Source organism: Kogia breviceps, chromosome X (assembly GCF_026419965.1).
Source record: "Kogia breviceps isolate mKogBre1 chromosome X, mKogBre1 haplotype 1, whole genome shotgun sequence".
Classification (NCBI taxonomy): domain Eukaryota; kingdom Metazoa; phylum Chordata; class Mammalia; order Artiodactyla; family Physeteridae; genus Kogia; species Kogia breviceps.
In genome coordinates, this window is record NC_081330.1 from 38,706,467 (window position 1) to 38,720,012 (window position 13,546).

At 35.4% G+C, this 13,546-nt stretch overlaps 1 protein-coding gene across 2 annotated transcripts in view; it reads right to left on the reverse strand.

The window, feature by feature from the left end:
* Nucleotides 1-2,564: 2,564 nt before the first annotated feature.
* Nucleotides 2,565-13,546, reverse strand: part of RNF128 (ring finger protein 128) — a 98,520-nt gene continuing 87,538 nt past the window's right edge. Inside the window, exons 4-7 of one of the 2 annotated variants that reach the window (XM_059051365.2) lie at nucleotides 12,935-13,017; nucleotides 11,714-11,810; nucleotides 10,749-10,917; nucleotides 2,565-4,015 (exon numbers count right to left, since the gene is read on the reverse strand). In XM_059051365.2, the coding sequence (XP_058907348.1) occupies nucleotides 3,882-4,015; nucleotides 10,749-10,917; nucleotides 11,714-11,810; nucleotides 12,935-13,017 (483 nt within the window). In that variant the 3' untranslated portion in view covers nucleotides 2,565-3,881. The remainder of the gene's footprint in view (nucleotides 4,016-10,748; nucleotides 10,918-11,713; nucleotides 11,811-12,934; nucleotides 13,018-13,546) is intronic. The other variant, XM_059051366.2, reaches the window with a different exon arrangement.

Here is a 13,546-nt window from a genome sequence, read left to right on the forward strand (position 1 = left end):
TCTACTTCCATGCTTGTTTTCTGATTTATCCAAGCCACGTACTTATGGACACAATGATATACCACGCAGAGATGAATAATACCTCATTTATCCAGAGGTCAGTCTCCCAGCTGACTCAGCCTTCTGAATCATAGTCTCAAACACCTACGTGGAAAGGTACTAGGAAACCCCAAATTGCAACTCCAAACCTGTGCCATGGAAAGGCTGAGGCTATCACTCAAGATTCCACTGGATTCTTATTTGAAATGAATTTCACAAGCTTAGTTGATATTTTATAGTCTGCAGCAGGCTTAGAAGCAGTAAGATTCTAGAGGAGAGCCTTATAAAGCTGTAGTACTCAAAATACAGACTCTGGACTGGCAACATCTGCATCACCCAGGAGCTTGCTAGAAATTCAGAATCTCAGAACCCATTCCAGACCTTAGAATCAGAGTGTGCCGTTTTAACAAGATCCCCAGGTAATCTGTAGGCACATTAAAGTTTTAGATGCACTAATTTAAAGCAAATTAGATATTTGAAAATCAAACTTCACAACAAATTGGGGGTAATTAATCATGTTTCCATTAAGAGCTAATAGGCATCTTTTAAAAAATAAGCTCTATTAATGAATTTTAGATGACCGAATTGCTTTTTTTTTAAAGTTTATATCAGGACATGCCCATTAAAATTTTCTAAGGCAGTGGTTCAGAACTGGGATGTTAGTTGGAAGAGAAATTGCCACTAACTATCCATGCTAAACTCTCTCTATATATGTACTACTACTCTAACCATCAAAAATGGTATGTCCACAAGTGTCTCACATTCATGAGATTGTATGTTTCTGGAGGAAATAAAGTTAAGAACTAGTGAGTAGTGGTTTTCAAACTTTTCACTGAATTGCCTCTAAGGTAGAAGATAATGAACATTTTTCTCTGGTGGTCAAAGTGCCCCCCATAATAATGAACTTCTTTTAAGTTCATTACATTAAGTAGTATGTAAATTTTATATTGTTTAATATGTTTAAAGATATTTTAAAAATCCACTCCAAACAGAAGATACAATGAGTAAGGAAAATTTTTATAACCTAAGGTGATAAAATTGATCCAGATATTATAGAACATAACTAAAATATTTAGTAAATGAACCAAAACCAGAGGGAGGGGTGAAAAGAATTGTTCCTAGCATTCCAGTTGTAGTTTTAAGTGTATTTTTTACTGATTTACCTGGGAACCATGTGTATTCTTACTTATAACATAATACAACCTGACTTCTACTAAACCTACAAATGAACTCTCAGAAAACCCCTCCTTCTTAAGTTGGAGACTACCTATACATACAAATACATCTACTGCCACTGTTAAAGGAATCAACTTATATTTTGACCATGTGAAAGTAATAAAGTCTGTTGCTCAAACTCTTTTTTCTTATCAAAACATAATACCAGGAAGAAAATTCACAAGTGACATGTAATTCCTCTCCTTTGCATATACCCAAGAGAACTGAAAGCATACAGCTACACGAAGACTTGTACATGAATGTTCATAGCAGCATTATTCATAATGGCCAAAAATTGGTAACAATCTGGGTGTTCATTAACTGATGAATGGATAACCAAATATGGAATACCCATGCAATGGAATATTATTCAGCAATGAAAAAGAATGAAGTACTGTTGCATGCTTCAACATGGATGAATCTTGAAAATATTATGCTAAGTGGAAGAAGCCAGTAACAAAAGACCATATCTTTTATGATTCCATCTAAATGTAATGTCCAGAATAGGCAAATCCATAGAGACAGAAAGCTGATTGGTGGTTGCCTGGGGTTAGGAATGGGAGCAGAAACTGAGTGCAAATGGATATGAGGGGACTTCCTGGGGTGATGAAATGTTCTCAACTTGATTGTGGTGATAATAATCGCACAACTCTATATACATTTGCGAGGCATCTTGGAACCATACATTTACAATGGGTGAATTTTGGGTATATAAATTATATGTCAATACAGCTATTAAAAATTTAAAAAGTTATAAACGCCTCCCCAGAAGAAACCCCACAAAGCTTGAAATGATTAATTTTCTAAGAATATAGGCCAACGTTATTGTGTGGCATCACACACACGTACATTTGGCATATTGCCACAGAAGACATACGTGACCCTGGTTTGATAATCATGGTTCTGAAGTGTTACAAGCAACTGTTTATTCTTAACATGTTTGGCAAAATAAAGAGATGCATTTAACTCATTAACAGCGTCCCAAGAATGATACTGCCAAAGAGAAGGCTGAAGGAAAAGGTAACTTTAAAGCAATAAAACAGCCTTATATCTTGGGTAGTACAAAGATGGACTGACATCATGGTCTTTTTCTAACCTTATATTATCAGTCGTCAACCTCATTATTTACCTAGCTGACATTTTAAAATAATTCATGGTAGGTTCAGTTATATTATAATGGCAGCAGTTCCTCTCTATGTAATGAAATATGTAAATGTAAAGTGTTAGTTTTTATTGATCAAATATATCAATGACCATTTACATTAAACCTTTTTCCCTCCTAAATCCAAGCATATATTAAAAGTTAGTATATGATAACTAAACACCAAACACAAACTTTTATTGGAATATTTTATTTACATTTTATATTTAAAGAGAATCAATACAAATCGGGACATATTTACAGCATTTCAAATCTGTGTACAAGAATGCAATGGTTTCATCCATTCTACATTCAGCCAACAAAAATACATGTCTATTCTGCTTTTGCCTAAATTCTGCTGGAATTTGTACTGGAAACAAAACTCTAAAACCAAAGAGAAGCCACAGAGAATAGAAGTAAAGTGCATTTTTATAATAGCTCTATTTAACTTTGGTGGATGAAGCTTCAAACTTTATATTAAGGCACCTGGAATTCTCCCCCCCAATTCTTTTTCAAACACCAAGAAAATGCATTCACGAAATTTATAGCTACATGGACAGAATTTTAGTTTACCTAATGTTATTTTAGCCCATTTAGGTAAAATGTAAACTCAATTTTCAAAGTCAACATTGTTTGGAAAATATTTTCTACAGACTAATTTCTGTAGACAAATTCATACACAAAGATCAATTACCGATTTTTGTGTGACTTATTGATAATAATTTTCAAATAGTATGATGATTTATATATTCTGCTTTTGAAAGTCCCATAAGTAAAGTTTGAGAAATAGTTATACAGTGTTTCTGTAAGTACAGTTATTGTCTATAATCTTTTGTCAAATTGGTGTCACTAATATACCAATCAATCCAGTCCAGTCCATATTCTCTGATAAACTATGCTTGACACTCATATGAAGTACATTTAGCCTAATTTTAAAAACAAAAAATAGTTAAAATGAATATTTTGCTTTAATCTTGTTCTATCAACTTAATGTAGCTTAAATAGACATTTCATGAAGTACTAGCCTAAGTTTGCATTGTTTTTTACATTACAATTCCAGATCAATATAAGCACCTGGAGAAAAACCCTGACACATATAGCCCAAGCTAAAGTAGTAGTATTTTTAATTAAGATACTATCATAAAATAAAGTGATTACAGCCACTCCACATTTTAAAAGCAACATGTTTTTATAAGAAAATTGTTATAAATGGAAAACATGACTACTTGACAAGAGTTGTGAATGTTTAAAAATGTTGCTACCACTATTGAGAGGAAACTTGCCTATGAAAAACATTATATAATGAGTCTGTGGAAAAAGTTAATAGGTTAAATATTTTTAGTCATTAAACTATAGCATAATATTAGTCATCTCATCACTTTCAGTATCATTCTTATTAAGTTATTCCAGTTCATTAATAGCAAACTAGGCCCTGATTGGCAGTTCTGTTATTACTAAAGGTTCAAGTTTTCTATTGACACAGATTTTATGATTTAATTTCTCGAACAGCAGTCTCTCGATCAGGAGTTTCATCTTCTTCAAAGGTTGGGTTGTCAACGTGAGGAACAACATCCACTGCCATGGCACTTGCTTCATGGTTTACCAGCTGTAGATTTTCATCTTTAAAAAGAAATGGTAATTTTAGGATGATTTAACCCCTCTCTTCTTTAAGACAAAATTCAACACACGTCTAAGAAGCCTTACTTATCTAATTCCATCATACTCTGATTATTACACTCATTCCCTGTTCCTTTAATATGATTTGTGCTGCCTTAAATAAGGCACATATGGCATTTTAATTTACAATTATGATTTTATTGATTCACACGTGTGCTTACTTGTACCTAGATTATAGCATTCTTAAGAGCAAAAGTTACGTCTTCTGCTTCTCTATTCTAAATGTAATAGCTCTTAAATCACATTTCAATCACCTGGGCACTTAAAAAAATTACCTATGCTATGCATAGATAGATAGATAGATAAATAGATAGATATATAATAGATAGATAAATAGATAGATACATAGATAGATACATAGATAGAAAGAAAGACTAAAAAAAATCAATCAGGAAGTTGTGGGGGGCGGGAGTTCTCAAAATGGAATACAAATAGTAACAAGTGAATATAATTATATTACAGATGAAATATATAATCATCCTGAAGAGAATGGGAAAGAAAAGAACTAACCTAAGTAACTTTGGAAAATGATACTTTGACTATATCCTAAAAGGCTAAAACCAAAGAACTACACTGGTTAATGAAACTGTTTTTCACAGGGGTGTATTAGCAATGTTGAAATTTAGGTGTACTTTAGGATTGAACAAATAAGTAAATATATTGTGGATAATAACAGCCAGGTTTCTCAATGTCAGAGAAAGGAGTTACAAATAAGGAAAGGGGAAGGCTAGAATAAACTCTGTGGTGTTGGACTGGAATCAGAAATATCAGTATGAACTAGCTGTTCTTCAGATAGATAGGTGAATGTAGATGTGTGTGTATATTTGTGTGAGTACATACACATATTTCCTAGTGTTGTTCCTTGAAAGGGCTAATAGCAATGACACCCCAATAGCAATGAGCATACCTAGTGCCCAGATCTTGATTTCGAGGTACTGTTCTCCAATAAAAGCCCCCACCCCGTGAAGAAATAACTGATTCCAGGGCTAGGACAAGGAAAGTACAAGATTAATCTAGATTCTAGCCTAGGGATCAGCAAACTACAGCTTGCAAGCCAACTCCATAGCTAAGAGTGTTTTTTTCATTCTTAAGAGGTTGGAAGAGAAAACAACCAAAAGCAACAAAGACCTATGGCCTTCAAAGCCTAAAAAAAAAAATGATGGGGCATGTTGAAAGAAAACAAACCAACTTGAGGGAGTTCCCAATGACCAAATCTAGGACAATCTAACCATGAATAAATCATGAGAATAATATTATGGATAAAATAAATATCTATGAGTCCATATTATTATAAATAAATAATTGAATAAATAAGTGGAGAAATGATAGCTCTTCCTTAAAATAGAAGCTTAATTAATGTAGAAAGAAGGATGGAAATAGAAAATCACCATTTGGCACACATTTCAGTAATAATTATTGTAAGCAGAAACATCAGTGATTGATAAAATTAGTAGCTAAAAAGTATGATGAGAAACAGGATATTTGCAGTCTCCAAGTGTCTCTCTATAAATTAATTAATAATTATAAAGGGACAAAGAATAACTTTAAAAGGAGAAGCTTGGCAGATGCCACCTTAACCAAGCGAACAAAATTAAAACCATTGGTAATAAGACATGGGCATCATGTGCCTCATATGATATGAGCCAGAGAAGGGCACAACATAATTTCTGTGGTATTCTTGCCAGAAATAGACAATGGACAATAAATTTAATCATTGGGAAGCAGGAGACAATTCTAAATTAAGGGACATTCTACAAAATAACCAACTGGTGGCCTTCAGAAGTGTCAAAGTCATGAAAGAAAAAGACTAAGGAACAGTCACAGATTGGAGACGAAGAAGACGTAACAGTTAAATGCAATGTGGACCTCTCAGCAAATTGGGTATAGAAGGAACATTCCCAAACATAATACAGGACATACATGGGGACTTCCTTGGCAGTCCAGTGGTTAAGACTCCATGCTTCCACTGTAGGGGGCGTGGGTTTGATCCCTGGTTGGGGAACTAAGATCCCATATGCTGCATGGTACAGCCAAAAATTTTTAAAAATAATTAATAAATAAATAAAGGACATACCTGACAAACCCACAGTTAACAACGTACTCAAGAGGAACAAGACAAGGGTACCCACTCTCACCACTCCTATTCAACATAGTACTGGAAGTCCTGGCCAGTGAAATTAGAAAGGAAAAGAAATAAAAGGCATCAAGGGATTTCCCTGGTGGTCCAGTGGTTAAGACTCCGTGCTTCCAATGCAGGGGATGCGGGTTCAATCCCTGGTCGGGGAACCTAAGATCCCACATGCCGTGCAGCATGGCCAAAAAATAAAAAAAAAATTAAACAAACAAACAAATAGAAAAAAGCCATCAAAATGAGAAAGGAAGAAGTAAAACTGTCTGTTTCCAGATGATATGACCTAGAGAAAATGCTAAAGATACTAACAAAAACTGTTAGAACTAATAAACGAATTCACTAAAGAAAGCCTGCGTGCAGCAACAAAGACCCAATGCAGCCAAAAATAAGAAAATAAATAAATAAATTTATATAAAAAATAATTCATATTGTTTAAATGTCCATACTACCCAAAGCCATCTGTAGATTCAATGCAATCCATATCAAAATTCCAAATGCATTTTTCACAGAAGTATAAAAAAATCCTAAATTCATATGGAACTACCAAAGACACTGGATAGCCAAAGCAATCCTGAGAAAGAAGAACAAAGTGGGGAGGCATCACAGTTCCTGATTTCAAACTATACTACAAAGGTATAATAATCAACACAGTATGGTACTGGCATAAAAAAAGACAAATAGATCAGTGGAACAGAATTGAGAGCCCAGAAATAAACCCATGTGTATGAGACCACGTGTATGAGATGAACTAATATTTGACAAGGAAGCCAAGAACTCTCAATGGGGAAAAGACAGTCTTCAGTAAATGGTGTTGGGTAAACTGGATAAATATGCAACAGAATGAAACTGGACCCCTATCTTACACCACTTAAAAAATGAACTCTAATGGATTAAGGACTTAAAAGCCAAAATCAACAAATGGGACTACATCAAACCAAAAAGCTTCTACTCAGCAAGAGAAATAATCAAAAGAATGAAGAGGCAAGCTACAAAATGGGAGAAAATATGTGCAAACCATATAACAGATAAGGGGTTAATATCCAACATATATAAGGAATTCATACAGTTCAATAGCAAAAAAGCAAATAATCTGATTTTAAAATGGGCATAAGAACTGAGATATTTTCCCAAGGAAGACATACAAATGGCCAACAGGTACATGAAAAGATGCTCAACATCACTAATCAGGGAAATGCAAATCAAAACCACAATGAGATATTGCCTCACACTTGTTAGAATAGCTATTATCAAAAAGAAAACAGGTAAGTGTTGGCAAGGATGTGAAGAAAAGGGAACTCTAGTACACTGTTGGTGGGAATGTAAATTGGTACAGCACTACAGGAAACATGTATGGAGGTTCTCAAAAAATTAAAAATAGAACTACCATATCATCCAGAAATCCCACTTCTGGGTATATATCCAGAGGAAATGAAATCACTATCTTGAAGAGAGAGCTGCACCTCCATGTTCGCTGCAGCATCATTCACAATAGCCAAGACACAGAAATAACCTAAGTGTCCATTGACTGATGAACAGATAAAGAAAATGTGGTGTGTATATATGTATATATATACACATGCATATGAAACAATGGAATATTATTCAGCCATGAGAAAGAAGGAAATGCTGCCATTTGCAACGACAAGGATGGACCTTGAGGGCACTGTGCTAAGTGAAATAAGTCAGACAGAGAAGACCAATATTGTATGATATCACTTACACGTAGAATCTTAAAAAAAAAGCCAAATTCATAGAAACAGAGTAGAATGGTGGTTGCAAGAGGCTGGAAGGTGGGGAAAATGGGGAAATGTTCATCAAAGGGTACAAGTTTCCAGTTATAAGATGAATAAGTTCTGGGGAATCTAACATATAGATGGTGACTACAGTTAACAATACTGTATTAAATACTTGAAAATTACTAAGAGAGTAGATCTTAAATGTTCTCACCACACACACACAAAATTTGTAATTATGTGAGATGATGGATTTAACTAATCTTACTTTGATTATATGTCAAGTATATTTCAATAAAACTGGGGAAAAATGAGAAAAGAGGAAATGCAATGTGGGATCCTAGGACAGAAAAAGGACATTAATAGGCCCACTGGTGGAATTTGAGTAAGATCAGTTTCGTTAATAACATTTTATCATTTAATCTCCTGATTTTGATAATTGTATATGGTTATATAAGATGTTAACATTTGGAGAAGTTTGGTGACGGGTATATGGGCATTCTTTTTACTGTTTTAGAAACATTGTTTTAGTCAGGCTGAAATTATTTTATAATAAAAAATTAACCTGTGCTTGGGCCCCACATCTCATGGATTCTGATTTAATAATTCTGGGGTAAAGCCCAGGCATTAGTAATGTTTAAAGTGTCTATGGGTGATTCTAATGTGCAGCCAGGGTTAAGAACTAGGGCCCTTATTCAGTGGTTACCAAAGTGTGGTCCCTGGACAAGCAGTATCAGTATTACCTGGAAACTTCTTAGAAATGAAAATTCTCAGGGCCCACCCCAGACCAACTGAGTCAGAAACTGGTGGTTGCCCCTCTGTTTTAACAAGCCCCCCAGGTGACTCAATGTATGCTTACGTTTGAAAATCAGTGCTCTGATCAAATTCAGCACAATGATGGAACACACAGGCATGAACTAATCAATTGCATGTTTACAAAGTTATTTAAATCACAACTATCACCATAATAATCAATGGTTAATAGGCATAATGCCCAAACTATTAATATATAATCATAGATAAAATTAAATCTATTCTATGTGGTCACTCATTCAACACTTATTTGAGTATTTACGATGTGGCAGTCTGTGCTAGGCGCTTGGGTATACGATAGTGAATAATAAGACACTGTCCCTACCCAAAGGGGCTTCTTAAGGTTTTAATACAATTCAGTGCAATAAATGCAATGATAGAAGTTCTACCGAAGTAGACAGTAGGACCACACAGGTGAGTCAAGGGAAGCTTCTCAAAGGGGAGCAAGTTTTAAAGGAGGAACAGGAGTTGGACTGGGCTTCCGCAATTTCTTGGGGGAGGAAGAGTAAAAGGAATGGGCAGAGATAAGATAGTGGCTCAAACTATGACTGTTGAATTAAGGTTGAAAATTAGGGGACGGTTTAGAGGAAAATGATATTGAATCAATAGGAAGGGGAGAGGGAAGGATCTAGGATCTACCTAAGTTTCTGGTTTGACACACCCCGGTAGGTGTTACTACCATTCATGGAGATAAAGAATACAGGAGAAGGAACATGGATCATCATTTTACTTGCTTCGCAAATTCTCTGCAAAAACTGTTCTGCCTTCTACCCTCCCCCACAAGAACAAAACACAAAAAAAGTAGGTTGGGACTTTTTTCTTTTTTTAAACTGGTCTGACAATAAACTGAACTATCCCATACACTCAGGCCTCCCGTATGGCAGGCAAGAATTCTACCACTGAACCACCAATGCTGCTAAACTGAATTATCCCATACACTGTCCTTCATCTTCACTGAATTCTATTACCACACAGTTACAGGAACCAAAAATTCATCTGGGGCAAATAGACAATGATTATCTATTATAGGTAGAACAAAACACAGATTATTAAGATTCTTATGACTACTTTGTACTCTAGGAAATATCCAAAGATTAGATTACAACATGAGGTTTGCGTTTGCATGATGGTATTCCTCGTGACCTCTGTAGAAATGGTATCTATGACACTGATAAGCCTACCAAGGATAAAGGTTCATGTCATAGGAAGCTGAAACTTTTACAAGTCATCTTGACATTTCATTTTCCTTCTACTTTTATGCCAGAATTAGGTTATCTCAAAATGAGGATAGAGGAAAAACTATCAAACCAACAAAAACCATGAAAAAGGTAGAAGTTAAAGAAAGGGAAAGTAATTTGTATGCGGGATATGGGTTTTCTCTAAGGAAAAAAGTAACAGAATTCCCTAAAATCTCTCTCTGGGTATGATATTACTAAGTTGCTAATACTGATTCATATGAATTTTGAAATTAATACATTCAATTTTACTTTCTACAATTTGTTCACCTCATGGCAAATAATCAACAGGTGGCAGCACATCATTCTTAAACACATTTTCTGATCTGTGCAAAAAAAGGGTTCTGGAGAAGTTGTGTATAAATCAAGCTTTGGGGAATTAAATTCTGTTTTATCATTCCAGGAAATCTTAATTTCTGATATGCAATAAACAATGGCTTCTAAAGTTGAAAAGTTTCTCCTTAGTCTAAGTTAATAAGCCAACACTTAAATGCACTGGAGAGAAGCTTTCCAATAAAAAAATCTTTTTATTCTGTGAATAATCCCCACTCTTAATGCATTTCATCTGTTTCAGGTACATTTGAATGTGTATATTAAGTTAAGGTAGGGATGCATCCTGCATTGCATCATTGTTACTAGAAAAAACCTGGTATGTGTTAATGGATGAATAGAATAAATGCTAAAAAGCAGGAGTACTCTGCCTGGTGTCTAATCCCCAATGGATCATTTGTGGGGCACTCATTGCACCTCAGCATGGTGCTTACTTGCTGACTGCACATGTTCCTCCAAAGGCGGTTCATCTGCTCCCTGAACTGAAGCATATCCAGACGATGCAGTTTCACTGCGATTATCCTCTTCGTGAGGAGAGGCACTATTGGATGCTTCGTTGGATGCCGGAACTTGTAAAGACACTGATCCATCTTCAACATCCACCTGCGGAAAGCATTTGAACACATTAAGAGGCTCTCAGAGTATACATTTTTCCTTGACATATCATTACAAAGTTTCTTCATAGGTGACTTATTAGAGCAATGCTTCTTAACCTTTTAAACCTACAATCCATTTTTGATGATCACAAAAATTTCTTGCAGGTCCCAGCCAGAGCAGTTGGAGTAATTGGGTCCAATGGGGTGAAAGATGTTACAGGCATATTGCCATCAACATCTGACATGTTTATCTGGGTGAACACTTCATAATATAATGCCTGATACAAGGAAGGCACTCAAAAAACATTCCTATGCTGTCCCCTAGGGGTTTTGAGAATCACTGTTGTCTGTATATCCCCTCAAGTCAGGAAGAGTTTGTTGAGCTTGACTTTCTGTTGTGTACACTGTGAAATAGGTAGTTTTATTTTTTCATTTATGAAATATAACTTAATACTTATTATACTCTTTCAAACTTTACATGCTCAGTTAACAACAAGTTTGATTGCTATGCAATAGTAAGAGAGTAAAAAACAGCAAGGGGTATCAGAAGTCAGTTGGGGTCATCACTTCCAATTCTGACCACATAATAAGTACATTTGAGGAGAGGGAAGAGGAGGAAAATGGAGGTGGTCCAACATGGTACCTCTCTGTCACTATGATATAAGTAGGTCCAATTTTTGGTATAAACTGTAAGTCTAGCACATTATGTAGCTAAAAAATAAGGATTTTTTTTCTTGAAGGCCCAGATATATAAATAACACACTGCTTAAGTTCCTTCATATAAATAGTTTAGCAACGTTTACCTCAATTCCCAAAGCTTTGAGTATGTCACATTTGCACATGGGACAAGTCCTGTGTTCTAATAGCCATGGGTCAACACATGTCTTATGGAAAATATGGCTAATGAAGGAAAGAAACACATATTTTGGTTATCAGTTGTGAACTAGCAACACTTTGCCTAATATACTAACAGGTTACCCTCTAAGTTTACTTAGTCTTTTAACGGATGCCTTTTTTTTCCCTTTTAAACACACTATTACAGAAACAAAATTTGGAAATTTCATAATATGGTACTTTTAAGTAAAGCCTCATTACTCTAGCTTCATAAAAACTATTTTCAATACCACTGACTTGAAAAATAGCTAAGATGTTACCTGACCTAAGGTTTTGTTCAGTAATTAGGATCTTAATTATTTTGTTATTCCCTAACTATAAAATAGTACAGTTAGTCATTCTCAATAATATAGTACAATAAAGTATTGAGTGTAACATATTTCCAATACTTTAGGCAATGTGATAAGTTCCAAGAATGCCACTATTTGGGCTTCCCTGGTGGCGCAGTGGTTGGGAGTCCGCCTGCCAATGCAGGGCACACGGGTTCGTGCCCCGGTCCGGGAAGATCCCACATGCCGCGGAGCGGCTGGGCCCGTGAGCCATGGCCGCTGAGCCTGCGCGTCTGGAGCCTGTGCTCCGCAACGGGAGAGGCCGCAACGGTGAGAAGCCCGCGTACCGCGCAAAAAAAAAAAAAAAAAAAAAAAAAGAATGCCACTATTTAATAGCTAAAAGGAAGAGTGTTAAGAACAACTTCTGGGAGAGGAATAATAAGAAGCTAAAGAATGAAGACTTCCAAATAGGTGCTCATAAGTTGATTTTATCTTTTTCTCAATAGGATTGGTAGAATTATTTTGAATTAAATAATCCAGTACCACACACACACACACACACACACACACACACACACACACACACACAATTAAATAAACAGTGATGCTGGCTAGGTCCTTAAGTTTTTTACGGAACTAGTTTCCAAATTGTACCAGATTATGGAAATATTATATAATTAGCCTTATACCATTTCCAATGACATTAAAAATAAAGCAATCACCTATATTTAAATGGAAAGAAGTTAAAAATAAACACTTTCTTTACATCAAATTGGAAACATTCAAAATAGTTTCCCCCACTACAATCATTTTTGTAAGTCAGCTATTCTTATTGACGACATAAAAGAAAATCAAACTTACTTGCAGGTTAAGATGCGTACCAAATCATTAGGCTTATATAGTTCAATGCACACAGCGCAACTATCTCCATCAGGGCCAATTTCCTAAGAGCAAATAGTTATTGTTATTCAGATGGATAAGAAAAATACATTAAACTACAGAGAAAAATCAGAAAATACATGTATTTAATAAATTACATAAATTCCTACAGAAGAAGGAGCATCACATCACTAAAACGACTGTTTCAATAAGCAGTTAAAAATTATCTAGACTTAATTGGAATCGAAAAAAAGAGTCAAACTCATAGAAAGAGTGAGTAGAAAAGTAGTTTCCACCGTCTGAGGAATGGGGGAAATAGGGAGAAGTTAATAAAAGGGTACAAACTTTCAACTATAAGATGAATCAGGTCTGAAGATATAATGTAAAACATGGTGACTACAGTCAATAACACTGTGTATTACGTAATCGAAGTTGGAAAATAAAATAAAATATTTAGACTTTAAAAAGTAAAAGAAAGAGGCTTCTCTGGTGGCACAGTGGTTAAGAATCCACCTGCCAATGCAGGGGACACAGGTTCGTGCCCTGGTCCAGGAAGATCTCCCATGCCACGGAGCAACAGAGCCAGGTGCCACA